The 17121-nt window shown below is 36.9% G+C and overlaps 1 protein-coding gene across 3 annotated transcripts in view; it reads left to right on the top strand.

Moving 5' to 3' along the window:
* The first annotated feature begins 222 nt into the window (after window positions 1-222).
* Window positions 223-17121, top strand: part of LOC112557488 — a 33589-nt gene continuing 16690 nt past the window's right edge. For 2 of the 3 annotated variants that reach the window (XM_025227385.1, XM_025227383.1), the window contains exons 1-26: window positions 678-858; window positions 1552-1719; window positions 2048-2267; window positions 3510-3725; window positions 4991-5177; window positions 5385-5569; window positions 6120-6248; window positions 6654-6805; window positions 7107-7209; window positions 7365-7595; window positions 8035-8259; window positions 8988-9062; window positions 9177-9372; window positions 9829-9983; window positions 11134-11262; window positions 11454-11665; window positions 11892-12110; window positions 12466-12565; window positions 12790-12880; window positions 13630-13809; window positions 14050-14132; window positions 14883-15000; window positions 15563-15751; window positions 16117-16232; window positions 16465-16527; window positions 16906-17013. In XM_025227385.1, the coding sequence (XP_025083170.1) occupies window positions 1595-1719; window positions 2048-2267; window positions 3510-3725; window positions 4991-5177; window positions 5385-5569; window positions 6120-6248; window positions 6654-6805; window positions 7107-7209; window positions 7365-7595; window positions 8035-8259; window positions 8988-9062; window positions 9177-9372; window positions 9829-9983; window positions 11134-11262; window positions 11454-11665; window positions 11892-12110; window positions 12466-12565; window positions 12790-12880; window positions 13630-13809; window positions 14050-14132; window positions 14883-15000; window positions 15563-15751; window positions 16117-16232; window positions 16465-16527; window positions 16906-17013 (3807 nt within the window). In that variant the 5' untranslated portion in view covers window positions 678-858; window positions 1552-1594. Of the gene's footprint in view, window positions 464-677; window positions 859-1551; window positions 1720-2047; window positions 2268-3509; window positions 3726-4990; window positions 5178-5384; window positions 5570-6119; window positions 6249-6653; window positions 6806-7106; window positions 7210-7364; window positions 7596-8034; window positions 8260-8987; window positions 9063-9176; window positions 9373-9828; window positions 9984-11133; window positions 11263-11453; window positions 11666-11891; window positions 12111-12465; window positions 12566-12789; window positions 12881-13629; window positions 13810-14049; window positions 14133-14882; window positions 15001-15562; window positions 15752-16116; window positions 16233-16464; window positions 16528-16905; window positions 17014-17121 lie in introns of those variants that run through there. The other variant, XM_025227384.1, reaches the window with a different exon arrangement.

Genomic DNA, 17121 nt, shown 5'->3' with positions numbered 1-17121 from the left:
ACGCATGGGACGCACCATAGAAAGGCAGCTCACAGCAGACGACGTTTGACGTCATATTCCAGGTTATTTTTATCCGGTTCGCACGGGGGAAAGGTCGAGGCCTATTTTTTTCGCTGACTGTCGCAACGCCTGACGTCATGCCCATGCTACGTCACGCGTCGTCTGCTTGAGAGCTGAGTCTGCTGCTTGTTGTAGCAATGGGGGTTCGCTGTTCGATCATTGCCCCTCCCAACCGTGTCTGCAGACTTGGCGCGAAAAGCATTCAAGCGCTGGCCGGGTGATAACCCCGTGACGGAAGGAGAGCGGGAGGGGATCGACTAGCGACAGAATGGAGATGCGGAGATGTTTTGGAGAAAAGTCGGGCGTGAAGCTGGTGGAGACGGCAGGAGGACAGAACGTGAGGAGACAGCGCAGAGGCGAGAGCTACAACATGGAACCCATGACAGTGTTATTTGTTTTTATGGTGAGATCGGGAAAGCAACTCACATCTATCCTGTTAAATAGGTGTTCCTCTAATAAAAGTATGATCATCTGATTACGTTCATTTACGAACTTATATCCCTTATTTTATAAGTCCATGGTTCATTCTTCTTCCAGTTTCATTTCTTAAAATTCTCATATATCTTTATTCCTGCATAGTTCTGTTACTTAGCTTTATCGCACTGCCGCAAGTGGTTCGTGCCTACCAACGCTTATAAACATAGTGACAACCTTAGTTCTTTTTTGTGAAGAATAAGCCCAGTGTATATTTAGTCATGTGAACAATATCTCGTAAATTTCTTTCTTAGTTTTTTTAATTGAACGAAAGAATCTGCAAATACTGTGATATCGCATACATCAGTATAATCACACAGTACGGTATGTCGATCGACGTATTTCAAGTGTTAATAACAATTCGATTATGTAAAAAATATTTTGTGTAAAAAAACATCCATCATTAGTTTTTGTCACTTTCTGTAAAGCTGTATTTCATTTCATCATTATAAAGTTCTCTGAAAAGGCAAACGTTTTCTCGTAATGAGACTTGAATTTCTCGACGGAAAGGGGTAGGGGTGGAGGTGGGTACCATTATAATGGGTAAATGACCTGGTATTTTGTTAATGATGCCAGTTTTCATTAGTAAGTTGATTTAATACTAAATAAATACAGGTTTAGAATCGAATGCAGTGAGCAACGACTCGAATTAGTGTGTGTGAACTGAACTGTTTAAATGTTTATACATTTGATTGGTCAAAGACCCTTTCAAATTAGGATAAAGTACTTTTTGATCATCAGTCAAATATAAATCAAAACATAGATATACGGCATAAATATATGATGGATATATATATATATATATATTCATGTCATTTTCACCATTCATGTTTACACTCTTGCACAGTGTACATGAGTTGACTATCAGGTCTAATCCAAATGTTCATAGCATTAGAAACCACCCCATCTGTAGTCTTGGAGAGAGTCCATGAGTTTCATTAAAATGCTCTCATATCTTTTTATACAGCTAAAGTACCCATGTTTTATGTTCAGTAATCATTAATATTTTTTGTACAGGTGTGGAAAACTCATGGTATGTTCATGTTTTTAAAAGAAAAACATGAAGAAAGCTAAAAGCTCTAAAGCTCCTGAAAAGCCCAAATCATTGCCAAGTAAACTAAGTTCCTATCCTCAACAAGAGCTTAAAAAAGGAAAATCAGGCTCTGGATTTTCAAATGCAAGCTTGTGAGTTGGCATAGTCTTTGATCCATCTGGCTTGTGACCTTATTTTATTCCCATGCTGTTGATGTTGATAGAAGTTTTAAATATGGCATGTGACCAAAGGGGAAAAAGAGAGTGAGAGAGTGTGTGTGTGACTATACATGGAATAATAATAATACTTGTATATGTTTTATTAAGCATTAAGCAGTGATCTTTCTTAGTACACCATCAATAAAATATACAATATTTTCTGTCTCTTTCAGCTATAAGCTTGGTGTTTAATTTTCTAGTATTTTCATTATGCACAGTATTCAATCAATGCCATAATATTTGCCATTCATTTCTTCAAAAGGCTAAGCAAGGACTTTTCAACTAGCCTGAGAGCAGTTGAAACCTTGAAAGATGAGTATAGCATGATACAAAACAACAACACAGCGGAAAATGACCTGGAAGAAAGTGTTTCAGGCCTACATGCTTCATCAGTTAAAAATCCACTGGGCACCTCTGTTACATTTGGACCTCTTCATGACTTCCTTCAAGACCAAGAAATATTTCCAATTAAACATGTCCAGGTATTTCTCTATAGTTTGTGCTGTAAAAACTTTCATCAAGATAATTGGTTCCCAGTCACTTAATCCCCAGGCACTTCATCCCCGACATTTAATCCCCGACACTTCATCCCCTAGACTTTGAATCCCTAAGCACTTAATCCTCAGACACTTAATCCCTAAACTAAATCCTTAACTAAAAAAATTATGAAGTCAGCGAAAAATTTAATTGAAATTATAATTCAAATCATGCTATTAACTTCAACGTCATTTGAACATCTACAACATTAGTTCAAGTTCATATAAGCTAGTAAATTTAATGTTCTTCAACAATATATACAGTATATACGTATGCTTGAAGTAGGATAGAAGTCCCGGCATGCGATCATGTTGTGGCACTGACTCTGCAAGCAATTCGAAGGAATGGACAATGTCTTCTTCACGTACATAGCCAAGTGCTGGGAGGCATCTGACCATTCCACGTCACTCGTCGTCTTCGTCATCGTCACTTCTCATACCCAGTTCAGTGACTGCATAATACTACTTGACTTAAGTGACAGTAACAGCCCGTTACTCTACATGACTGAAACATCTCTCTAAAAGCGGTCATCGCAGTTTTCTCAAAGTCTGTTACTATAGTCTCTGGGGCTGCATTAGGCATTAGCTCTCTAACTGCATCCAACAATCTATTATAGGTTGCACTTGATTTATAAGGATTAAGTGTCTGGGGATTAAGTTTCGGGGATGAAGTGTCGGGGATTAAGTGCTTAGGGATTAAAAGTCTAGGGGATGAAGTGTCTGGGGATGAAGTGTCTCATGGGGATTAAGTGACTGGACACCAAGATAATTACAGTCATTGGTAACTTTGTAAATAATATTTTTTTAATTTTTATAACTCATATATATAACAATACAAAAAGTAGGGATTAAAAAGTGCATTATTCAGACTTTATATTGCATTGAAAAATCAGTAAATTTGGATATTGAAGTTATGACAATCCTGTCCCTAACTTTTATATATCAGTTTATGTTTTGTAAAGCTTGAAAGCAAGTTTGCTTTTCATAAGCCATCTGTTATGCTTATATCCAAGCTAGATGTAAGAAGTAATATGGGATGGATAGTATATTTTCTGACACTTCTTATTTTAGGACAGACTCTTACCTAAGCTGTTAACATGATACTTATAGTGGAATGTGGCAGTATTTGAATTTTATGAAACAGTAAAACTTTCTATAGGTGATATGAGAAAGCTGATTACATTTCAGACCTTTATACAAGGACTTCACCCAGAGAACTACAACATTTTGGACTTCACTGGTTGTACACAAGTGACAGACTGTGTTTTCTTTGCTATGCTGGAGCTCTTACCTTCATGTGAAGCTAACTTAAAAAGCGTCTCTGCAGTTCGATTAGGTGGCTGCCATTTCATGACAGATAAAGGTGTAGAGTGCATCGCTCACCTTTTCCCCTCGTTAAAAAAGGTACTATAATTAACATCCGGTATATTTTTTAATACAATACTTACAGAATTATCTACAGTTGACCTCATCATATTGATAACAGATTGTTTTCGTTAAAATTAATGTAATTTGTTTTTCATCATTTTTAACGGTCTTCTGTTAATTTTTGTAGTTTAGGTAATTATTGATTTTACAAGGGATGTTCCACTACTTGGCAATAAAACGAACCCACCGAATATTTCTTAACATTTTTCTCATATTCTTTAACACTTTTTAAACTTTTTCAACATAGTTGCCACCAATTGCTACTATTTTTCAACCCTATGGATCAAGAAAACATTCCAAAAAAGCCATTATGGCATCAGTTTCAACTGTTTCCTCTCTCCAGCAATGGCCAAATCATCAACTGGACCTTGGTTTCAGGGTCCAGATTGTACAACCAACATTAATCATATGTGGTGATGGGCTTGAAGCCAGGAGAATGTTTGTGATTGTTTCCAAGAATTCCTTGTACCAGTCCACAATGCTTATCTTTTGCTCATCCATCAGCAACCTTGGCACCTAGTGAGCTGACTTCTTGCTGAAGCCCAAATGTTGATGGATTATCCTGTGAAGACTTATAGAAGAAATTCCCAGCTATATCTCCATCTTCCTGATGGTCAAACAGCCATCACTTTTCAGGAATTCACAAACTTTGTTGACATTGTCTGGGTCTCCTGGCATCCATGGCCTTTGTTCACAAAGTTCATCAACATCTGAAATGACTACTGCTAAATTGCCCAATCCAGTCTGTGACAGTCATTTTTAGATGGAGCATCATGCCTTAAGTTTCTTTCAGCTCCTGCAAACTGTCAGCTTCCTGAAAGCCACACGAAAAGTGATGCAACATAAACACTCGAAAGTCACATGCTGATGGCACTGGTGGATCACTTGGTGGAGCGTGCATCAACTTGCTTCTTCTTTCCATCTTAGGAAAACTAGGAGAGAAAAAATTATGAAGAAAGATGGAAACACCCTGAAGAATCACTATCGAGTCCGCATGGTCTGCACTACCTGAAAGAGTGCACAATACTGAATTCCTGGCAGAAAAGGAACATCCCTCATATGTACTTTCTCCTGCTAAATAAAAGTTAGTCTGCAAAGAGTCAGTCGCACAGTAAATTTTATGTTGTTAGACAATGTGGACAATTTAAAGGTGATTTACTCTTATCCAACACTTTAGACTGAATATATCTTATGAACATGAGAACTCTATAAAAAGTCTTGATGTATTTTATATTTTCCAGCTTATACTGGATGGGTGTCCATACATCACAGAGGCATCTCTTGCAGTTGTTGCAGAATGCTGTCAAAACCTAGATACTCTGCAGATTTCTGGTACTAATACAGTTGTTTTACCACGGATGCTGTCACATGTTCTTCTTGTAAATACTTGCTGTCCCTTTGCCTCCCCAATGGCAACTGAGATGATAGGTGAGTTGATGTCATGTTCATATACACACCATTTCATTTTCGATGTCTGTCCATAAAACTTTTCACTAGATGATCAAAGGAGTTACCAAAAAAAACACCATAATGAATATGATGATGCTATTCAGACAGGGATCTTATAATAGAAAGGTACAAGTAAAGATTTTTTATTTTAACTGTGTGAATAGACCTGTTTCTGCATCTTTACAGATACCCCGGCAGCGGCTAAAGACATCATGAAGGCCTGTATTGTGCACAAAGAAATGCAGACAGCTGTCAGCATTTTGAACATTTTACACGAAGACAAAGATTTGGCTTTTACATTTCCTGTTTCATACAAGCCCAGCATATCATGTGGAATGAATCTGCAGCTAAATGTGATCGAATGTGATGAGGTAGTTTTTTAAAACCTGTTAATATTAGTCATTATAACACGTAGTGTTAAATATTTCCAGTTCAATATAACTATGATGTCAATTTTTACAAGTGCTTTGCTCTGTGTGGATGCATGTGTGTGTGTGTGTAATCTTTGTGAGGACACAGAATAAATTTTATAAACAGAAATTGAGAAAAACACATCTGTTACTTTCCATTTGGAACACTTTGTGATTACCATGTAGTGAGTTTGTGTCACTGTTGCAGCAATATTGTCTTATTTATTAAAGTTTTTACTAAATGAGTGCTACACACATGTACTAGCTGGGTGGTCGGGTGGTGCAAAAGTTAGTGCTGTCACGAAAATTGAGTGAAGGTTAACTGTCCTGGGTTCAGCTCTCATCAGCTTTCTCTTCATGTGGCATCTGTTTACAGGGCTGGCTGCCTTGCTGTGCTGGCTCTGCATAAAACGCCAATTCCACCCCCCAACACACTCCACCAGCCACACACATGTACCTGAGCATGTATGAACCTGCATGTTTGTGAATTGCTGATGTTATGTCTTTGCAGATTACTTTAGATCTATTTATGGGTCCAGGCTGGGCAGTGTATATCATTCCAGTAGAACTCACCGAAACAACCAATATTGAGAAAGAGGCCACGTGGGTATTGAGCATTATGATCTCCATATTGTGCAAAGTAAGTATACAGCTATATTGATTGACAAAATTGTAAAAGTTGTAGGAAATTTGCAGGTACAAAACTATATTCAAACAAGGACATGCTTACATGCAGGCTTGCATGAAAGAACATAGGGTCATTAATTTACTGAGTTTGTAGTATTACACACTTAACATTTACTTTTCTTGAAAGAAGCCACAAAAAGTAAAACAGATAATGTGCATTATGTGCTAATACTGTTTTTAAATGTTTTAATTAAAAAAAATCACACTTCTATATATTTATATAATTAATATATATAGATATGTATATTGGTAACTAAAAGATCTGTGTGTTGTGGGAATTGATCCCTCATCATTCATAGTTTGTTATGCTGCTCATTTTGACCTGGTTGACAACAGTATTTTTTTGCCCATGATGCAGACAAGCAGTGGGGCATTTGTTCTTCTGGGACTTAGCTCAGACCAAACCAGTGTCATATCTGTTGACTCAGTCAAGGATAAAGTGGACCTGCTGGTTGCAAGTTTCCTAAGTTTTCAGCAAAGACAGCGTACTGTGAATGCTGAACCCAAGATGTAAGCAACTATTTTATCAGGTTCATTTTTTTTCTCTGAGTTGTATGTCATCAATTACCATTAGCTCATTCTTGCTGTAATGTATAGAGTGATTTTTCTTATGAAGTGCATAGTATAATTCACAATTTGGGTAGAAAGCTATTTTTATGACTTTTCAAACCAAATTAGTTAACTCCATGGTATTTTTACAATTGCATGCACTCATATATATCTTGCATATATGTGCATGCACATGCACATGCATTTTGCTTACTCACTCATAGTCCACCCATTCAATGCTTTCTGTGATAATGTTTTGCAGCATGGCTGAGCAGCTGAGACTTGATCAGATGGAGCGCAACATTAGATGTTGCAAGAAGCTACAGCTGACAGCTCTTAAAATCAACATGAATCAGAAAGAAAAGGTTATAGTTAATGTATTTTGATATACAGTATTTGCAGTCACTCATTTAAAAGCTTCTGAGATGACATTCAAGATTAGCAATGTTACCAACCAACTTTAAAAAAAATGCTGCAGTACATGTGAACTTACAGCACTCTTAATAACAATTGTTCACAGGCTGGTAGCATACTAAAAGAACACCTGACAGCTGTGTGTGCCAGGAATCCTGAGGCCTCATCTCTCTGCCCTATGTTATGTGACTTCCTGAGTGGAGCATTCGAACAAGATGCAACAGATCTGAGTACTGGAATGTATACTCTTAATAGTGCTGCTGAGAGACTTCTGCCAGGAACACAGTTCACCTCTGTACTGGAGGCCCAAGGTGCTATTTTGTTCCTGACTAAAGTGGTGAGTCAGTTTGAGATATCTACATATCAGAGATGTTAATCTCATGGTTGGATTGTGATGCATACTAATGAACTATGGATAATAGATACACTCATGAACATATTCATGAGCATGCATGCTGGAATGTGCATACACACACATCCCCATACACACATACACTCATTTACATGCACAGTTTACACATTTACATATACCCATATACAAACACATTTACACATATAATTATTTACACATATACACATTCACACATTTTTGTGAAATGTAGTTTTTGGAAAACTGATCCTGAAGTTTTAACATCTGATGTATCAAGAATATCCATTTATGCACCAGCAGAGACAGGAGAAAATGGTGGTACTAATAATGAGTTTATAACTGCCATTTCCTTTCTCAACATCAATAATTGAACAGTCATAATTGATTGTGTCTTCAACATGTACAGGGTAAACTGACTTCCTGGAAACAGCCCAATGGGTCAGACATGTACATAAGCACATCACTCATGTGTAACATCCTTAACCAATTGGTGTCTGCAAAGCATGATGCTGATATCAACAATGCCATGGTTCCTTTAGTCAGTGATTCAACTCCAGTATTGTCAGAAAGCAACATGAAAGACATTGCTGCTAAATCCAATGCTGACATCGCTGTTGTCCAGAATGTTGTGGTAGGTACAACAGTATTTCTGGAGACTTAATTATAATTTTGAGATTCATAGCTTTTAGATGTCTTTTAGTAAGATAAAATTATGTAACCTATGCATACATACCCATGCAAATTTATTTCTAAATCCGGAGTGACCCTGGACTTTTGAAATGTAAAAAAAATAAGACTTCAAAAAAGTATGCGATCGGGAAATTGCTAGGTTTCTAATATTGCTATTAAAATATTTGTTTCTTGTTATTTGGTTCCTCTTTATGTTTTTTGGATTTGATTTTATTCTTTGTTTAGTACGGTTGTTTATTCTTTTATAGCTTATATGTCATTTGTTTGTTTTCCTGTCCCTTGTATGCTGTCCATGTTTCATTCTTGTTCTTAAGAGCTAAGAGCATGCTCCTTAGTGTGAGTATGCACTTTAAAAATTTTGCGTTTATTATTATTAATATCCAAGTAGTATGCAGGTAGTGCTTAAATTCTTCTATTCTTGAAGGGCTAACAGGGAAAATCTTTGACAAGCTGTTGATGGGATAGAAGTCTCAATCATTCAGATTTTACAAATCAAAATGGCTGTTTGCTAAGTACCTGTTTTAAAAATGACATATTTTATTATCACTAAATGCAATCACATAAGTGTTACATAGACTTCAAACCTGTGCAAATTTGTCCACACAAATATATTTATATTCATGTATGTGTCTGTGTACATGTGGACATCATGCTTTTGTCTGCATATAGAATGATATGGCAATCTACAGCCATGGAAGAGTAATACCACTGTCCTATCTTCAAGAAAATCCTGAGATATCTCTGGTGAGTACTGACTTTGTACATGCTTTAGCATAGAGAATTACAGCTGTTAAGTAGTGTTACCATTATATTTGATATACTTACTGTCAGCTAAGGTAAACCTTGTGTCTGCTGCAGGACTCCTTTTCCACAGCAAAAGATGATACTGATTGTCTGAAAGTGACTTACAATTTTTTGCTGCCTACATTTGTTCCCATCTGTCTTTGGATGAAACTAGTGGCCAGACTAGTAACTGTGCATCGCCCACTTCACGTCTGGCGTCATGGCATCATCATACAAGATGGAATAGTAGAACTTCTTGTGACATGTACAGGTAAAACAGTTTTATGTATATGAATATGTAAGTATGTTTTTGTGTGCGTGTATAGACAAACACATATCAATAACAATGTTTTATACCATTTTATCTAAAATATTTCTACTTTTCATATAAATATTTATGTTGTTATGAAAATAATAGGCTTATTCAGGTTGAATTCAGATGTCAGAGTTCTCCCTTACAACTTGGGGCAATAAATGCAACCTCTTGTACTGTCTTCATATTAGACAGTAATTGAAATGGTCCATAATAAATAAATCTTAAGAATAAAACAGACTGTAGCAATGAACGTGGGTTTTTGTGTGTGTGTGGTTCTGGTTGATATCTATATAAATTAATACAATTTTTCTAATCCTTGCCAAATACAGGAGGAATATTCTAAGAAATAAAACTGAGGACAAAGAGCAGAGGGGAAAGGCAGGGTGATGATTATGGTATTGTTTCTTACAGGTGATGCGATCACAATTGTTGCACAAACAATAAAAGTGGAAAACAGCAAAGTACAGGAAGTGACCCCGCAATGTGTCATGCTGTTGTGGGATTGTATTGAGCTGTATAGAGTAATTACAGAACACATCATCAGAATGACTGGTTTGTCTCCAGAGGTGAGATATATGCTGCTGAATGCTATTCTCTTGATTGTTCAAGGCTGTTTGTTCAATTAGTTAATGATCTTTCTTTTGTAACCCACCCATCTCCCTTATGTGTCCACATAGGGGTGGGCCAGTCATGCAAGAAATCACAACAACACAGAGAGTTCATTTTCCAAGTGTGGCTGATAGTTTTAATTGGTTCTTCTGTAGAATGACAGAAGATGAAGATGTAACAGGGTGACCTACCACACTGCACAGACTCCCGTTCACTTGGTAAAATAATATTTGAACACATAGCCTTAGGTTGTGGAAATTTTTATTATGGTGACCGCTTACTTGCTGCCTGAAGGCATTAATTAGCTTAAGACAAAACTTAACTCCAAGCACATACTTAGTCAACCGGTCAGCTGGTTGGCAATGATGCGTTGTGTCCTGCTCTCAGGCTGCTCTCCTGCCTTCTCCACTCTCTTTTATATCCCCCAGGATATGCCATGGGTATCAGACCGTACATGACGACAGCTTTGGCTGTGCTACTGTGTCCACCTAAGTGGGGGGGGGGGGGTTGAAAACAACCTGCGCGTGCCACTGACCAATCAGCTTTCAGCTGACATCTTAGCCAGCCTCTACCCCACAGATAACCCTCAAGATACAGGAATTTTATAAAAGCACAGTAAAAGGCACATACACACTAGGAGACTGTTCATCAGCTGATATGTCCAAAGTATGCTGATATAATGTGTTTGTGTGTTCACGCATGTGCATCCGACTTCTCCCTCTGCCTGACCTAGAAAACCCAAAATAAACTCTTGTAACAACCAGGGTGTTACACTTTTATAACATTTATATCTGAAAATTTATAGGCAATGCATTTTTGCTTTGATTTTTACAGGAATCTAAAATCGTGCAGTTTATTGAGAACATAAAATTCTGGAAAAAAAATGAACAATTTTATGTTATGCAGAATTTTATTAGAGTTATATATTTCCAGAAGTTTATGGAATAGATAACATTTATAGTTACATCTTCCTTCCAAGAAAAAAAATGAAGAAAGAAAGAAAAAAAGAAGCAAGAAAAGCAGAAGACAATTCCTTGTGTAATACTTTAATGTGTTAATGTGGTGTGCCATTATACAAATGTGATTACAGATACAAATGAATTACAGATAAGACTCATAGCTGATCATCCTTGCCCAGACAAGGCTACAGGAATCCATCATGGGCACAGATTCAAGGATGGGGACAGTTTTTGCCTTACGTGTGGACAGAATAGCTCAAAGCTGGAATATCTTCAGGTGAGAAGTTTATTGCAGGGATCCAATGGGGAAAAGTGGATGCAGGAAATGGTAAGGCACACAGCTGTTATCTAAACCATGACACATTTCTGACAGTTCTGAAGACATTTTTATGAGATATATTTATGCAAGTTTCTCTTACAGACTGCCAATATCCTCAAATATTTTTATGTTTTCAAATGTTTTTACAGATTGTGGACTCAGATCTAAATCCTCCTGTGATAACAAAAGAAAGGGTTAGTTTTCGTAAAGGCTCTAAACAAGGCAGCGTTCAAGGGTCACAGGTCACCCTTTTTCCTGGAGTTGTAGCCAATATCTTGTCTGCCCTTACTGGAATGGGCATTCGAAGTTGTAGCATCCTGTTGATGGGAGGCAACCTACAATGTTTACAGATGAAACTAAGGTAATCTAAGCCATCCTGTTGTGCTGTAAAAGAGACTCTAAGTTAAGCTCTGTCAGATGCCAACAGTACAAAATATGGCGCTAATAATTTTGTTAACTGTGTGAGTAGGTGGTTTGTTCACCTAAGTTGCAATTTGATCGTGATTAATTTTAAATGTTTGCTTAATATCATGCAATGTTAGAAATGATAACATCTGGATTTTTCTATAATTAATAATGAACATTAGTTGTGCAGGTAACAGTCACCTCATTCCATTCTCTGGAAAACAGACATTGTCCTTGACAAGAAAACATTCAGCAAATGGCCAAGCACCAACAGAAATCTCCAAAATGGAACCTGGAGTTATGGTTAACATTAGGCTGCAGCAGTCTTCAGAGTCCAAACAGGAGTGTGTTGTAGACTGTAGAGGGGTGGTACTGGCACAGGAAACCTTGCCATCTGGGAAGTAAGTGAGTGAGTGAAGGAGCTATTATGCAAACAAGCAAGTGTGTGTGTGTAAAAATAACTGAATTTTTAAACCACATTTCCCCATGTGGATGATAGCACAATCGCTGCACATAAAAGACTATAAACGAACCGACAGTCAACCATACAAGAAACATAAGCAACTGCAAACACATATCAATGATGAGAGAGTTGAAGTAATCCAGCTATTTGGTGGCAGAAATTAATATGAAGAGTCGAATGTAACTCTATGTGGGGGTGTGTGATGTGTATATGGGTGAGAGAGAGAGGGCAGTTGGTGTTGAACTGTGTGTCTGTGCACATGGTCATGTGCATTTATGTCTTTATTTTTGCAGCTGTCGCCTTGATCTGCAGATGGTACAGCCTGAAGATAGTGCAGATGCTCTTTCCCCAGATGATTACGTTCAGTTTTCAGTTCTCAGCCGCTCTTTTGGGGTGAGGTTGCTACACATCATAGCATTGAATGAAGACCGAATTCTCATTATTCGCATCTCTTCTGTGATTATTTCTGGAATGATGTATTTTTTACTTTTATAGGCATTTAGTTCTGGCAATGTCAGCAAAATTTGTTAACAAATCTTAGTAATGCTGCCTATTTGCACTGAAAGCCTGTTTCAGTGATAGGTAGATGTCTAATGAAAATCATAAACCTGTTGCAGACAAGGGAAGCAACACTAGAACTTCATGTGGGCATGAGGCTGGAGGCAGTAGACAGGCTAAATCCACATCTTATTTGTGTGGCAACAATAGGTATCTCTACTGATATGAAGGCTTGATTAAATAATCTGGCTAGTTATTTTATTCACTTAAAATTGTGCATTCTGAAAATATTTTCAGCTCAATGTTGTTTTTTTTTATCATGTTGCTGCTGATCATTTAATTTAATCTGGGTACAATTTACAAGCCTTCAAGAACACCTGCATACTCAAATGCAAATAGACATAGTCATAAATACTCATCCATGTATAGGTAGATGGCCATGTATACTCATTTATGCATCTGCATATTTTTAAATTTAACATTTTTTTAACAAAAAAATGCAAACAAGGTCAGACTTTCTTTTTGCATACCTTATGAAGCTGCTTATTTTTCCCTTGTAATTTCCCTTGGAAGAAGAGTTTTTCATTTTGTTGAGAGTGTCGTAAGAAAGTGATTCTAATTTTAGTTTATATAGAAAGTTATCTGTCATGTACTCGATTTTAGTCTTTGAATTAAATTTTTAGTCTTTAAATGAAAGGTATGGTAATTCACATATTTCCTGGACACATATTCTTCTTGTTATCTTGCTTTAGTACACCATTTTAAAGCAATACTATTGCTGCATTAATGAGAGATTGAAAAAGAAAAATGTATACATTGTGTTGGATGGCTTGTTTTGCTGATATATTTAAATGATTTTTCCTATATTGTAAAACTGTACTTTTTATGTTTATTTTATATGTTTTTGTGCATATATTTTATTAAAACAACACAAAGAAAAAAAATTGTCTGTCAAACAGCGGATATCCAGCAAGAAAGAGAAGGTCATGGTGGCCAACTATTGATACATTTTGATGGCTGGTCATCACGGTATGACTACTGGGCAGAGTATGACAGTCCAGACCTTCATCCGATTGGCTTTATGGCAGAAGTAGGCTTTCAGATACCAGACATTAGAGGACAAATTCAGCCACCAAAAGGTGAATATCTTTGAAGGGTGCTTGTTTATGTGCATACATGTATGTATGTGTGCATTTGCAAGCCTCAAAATACCAATTTAGCATCCTTTACCTTGCTTAAATATTGGGGTAAGTACGTGGCCTAAATTTTTAGAATGATAAATCTGTCTAAATAACAAATAGTGCCAACACAACATTTTCTGAAACATATTTATACATTTCCATTTTGTCCTGCAATTATTTTTTTATATCTGTTTGCAGATTATAACCAAGTTGAGTTTGACTGGGCAACTTATCTTCAAGAAGTATCTGCTGAACCTGTACCTTATGACTTTTTCACAAATGTAAATATTGTTCTCAGTGCATCTAGTTTACTGTGTACATGCATCAGCTTTTTACTATTATAAAGAGATTAAATATTTTAAGATTGTATTTAGAAAAGTATAGATCTAATTTGTTTTCCTGTTTTATGTGTTTGTGTAATCTGTGTCTGAAGTTTTCATTATCATCCTCAAACATTTGTCCAGCCTTGACCTGACTTTCTTGAACAGCCTTCAAATGAAAATTTGTTGTGCTGACTTTTTGGGAGAGGGAAAACTAGCTAGAGAAGACATTACTGAAGCAAGTCTGTTAGTTGCTGTTATGTATAAGACAAAGTGTTAAGGTAACAGGGTAGATGAGGTTGCTTTCCCGATCTCACCACAAGAACATACACAACACTCTCATGGGTTCCAAGTTCTTTTACTTGTTGATAGTTGATAGTTCTGGCTAAGGCAAAACATCCACACCACACATTCATGTCCTCAATGATTCGTAGCTCACCTCTGTGCTGTCCCCTCACGTTCTGTCCTGCCCTCTTCACCCGACCCTCACGCCCGACTTCTCTCTAAAACATCCCGGCACCTCCATCCTGTCACTAGTAGACCCCACTCCTGCTCTCCTTCAGTCACGGGTTTGTCACCTAGCCAGTAACTACCCCTCACCACCAAGCTTGTACCTGTTACCTTGCCCTCTGTGCTTGTGCATGTGTATGTGTGCCATGTTCCATACTGCTATAATAATGTTTCCAGATTGTGTATGTTTCTTCACTTTAGAATCAGACTGCTGGCACCTCACCAGATAAATACTATGATGTCTGTCTTATCCTGGGTATTGATGTTCGTTTCAAGTCAGGACATCAAGCTTGCTCAGGAAATCTAACCCAGAATGGAGGCAAGTAATTCATAACTGGCTAACAGGAACATAGTCAGTGTGTATTACATGTACAGGTAGTCCTCGACTTACGACGGGGATCCGTTCTTAACGCGGCGTCGTAAACCGAATTTCGACGTAAGTCGGATCATACGTTCATACAGTACTGTACCATAATAACAGTACAGTACTGCAAACACTTAGCCTATCCAAACACCTATCCTACATAATTATCAATAAACATAAGTACAGTACAATATTGTGCAGTACAGTATGATTTGTTATCACTGTCGCTGTCATAGGAGCAGATCCTGTCACGTGTTCAAGGATGCGATCTTTATCCTTGATAATCGGAGCGACAGTCGAACGACGAAGTCCTAAAGACCTGCTAATTTCTGTTGCTGTTTCCCCCTTCTCAGATTGCCTTATGATATCCACTTTCACCTCCATGGTGATGGCCTTCCTTTTCTTTGATGCACTGACCTCGTAAGTCGGAATGAGCGTCGTAACCACGAAACGACGTAACTCGAGACCGTCGTAACCCGAGGACTACCTGTATATTAATGAATTTCTTCTTTTTCAGTGCTAGAAGGGCTGGTAAAGCTAATGACATCTCAGAGTTCTACTCAGACCCACAGCTTTGTGAAGAACAATCATCGCCTCTTTTGCCTCTTACCTTCTAACTTTGACCTTCATACTCTTCGCTACCCAAGTCTTAAGTCACTCTTCAGACCAAAGACTCAAAAGCTTCATGTGTTATGCCCTGGCCAAGGTAAGAGTGAACAAATTCACAAAACGTCCCACAAATAAACAAAAAAACCCAAAATAAAAGCTTAGTTTGGTTGTGTAAATTGTATTCATGAAATGAAAAGATAAAACATGATACTGTAGTTAAAGGCTGAAGAGCTTTTAAAATCCCTGAAAAACTATTCCATTCTTGAAAAAAGCTTTTTGTTTGATTTGTCTGTAATTAAACAGAAGAAACACACACATATATATATATTAATCAATGAATAATTTTATATATATATAAGGTATAATACACAGTTCAATTCATCCTCAAAGGAATGAATTATTTAGTTCTCTATGTGTGATAATTGTAGCTAAACTGATCATTCATTTTGTGTCATTTTGAAGACAATCAACATCACTTAATGAATTTTGAGGGCCTGAACTGTGCCTCAGTTGTCAAGACCTACATGGGGCTTGAGAATTTCCTTTGTCATGTTTACTTGCTTTTGCTGGCACAGGAGGTAAGTAACCTTAATTTAATCCAGCAGTATTTTTGTTTAAACATTTGAGATAGAATTTTGTTCTACATTAACTTTGTGCATTCTTGAAATGGCTTAGAATATTTTTTAATATGTTCAATGCATCGTAGCATATTTATTAATTGTATTTTCCTCAAATAGTCTATAAGACTTAAATAAGTTGTTATGACTTAATTCTGTGTTGTTATTATTGGCTTTCTTTTTATTTTTGCAGAAAACGCTACCATCAATATGCAATAACCTGTGTAAAGGTTCCGAAGAAGTGTCTCCTGAGCAGGTATATATATATTGTTGCTTTATTCTACCTGTAATAGTTTATAATATGCTTACATCATGGCTTGACCTAAGTTACACTGCTGCTTTTGGTATACACTTTGGTTAATATATTCTACATGTTTGGGTTTGCAATTATCACAGTCAAGTGACATCTTTCCCATCATCTTGGATTGATTTTTTTATGACACCTAAAATGCATCATACCCAAGAGTTTACAACATTTGCATTATTTGCATAAATTCCACAGCTAAAAAGCAACTGTTAAAGGAAAATAAAGACAGTAAAGTTGTTATAATTCCCTCCCTAAGACATCATAAACTTTTGATATTTTCAAGACTATTTTTATAAAAGTATTCTACTTATGGGAATTTTTTTTCAGAAACACAGACTAGAATTGGGATTTAAGCGAGTATATCATTTGTACTTGATGATCTTCATTTTTCTGGGAGGAAAGTCTCTACTGCAGTCAACAGAAGAAGAATCTAAGGTTAGACAGATGTAAACTTTGCTTTTAGCACCCTGCAACTAGATTCATGAAGTTTTTCACTGAACGAAATTGTACAATGCTGCATCATAATTTGAAAAAAGAAATATG

Source organism: Pomacea canaliculata, linkage group LG2 (genome assembly GCF_003073045.1).
Source record: "Pomacea canaliculata isolate SZHN2017 linkage group LG2, ASM307304v1, whole genome shotgun sequence".
NCBI lineage: Eukaryota > Metazoa > Mollusca > Gastropoda > Architaenioglossa > Ampullariidae > Pomacea > Pomacea canaliculata.
This window is presented reverse-complemented; position numbering and strand designations above follow the sequence as displayed.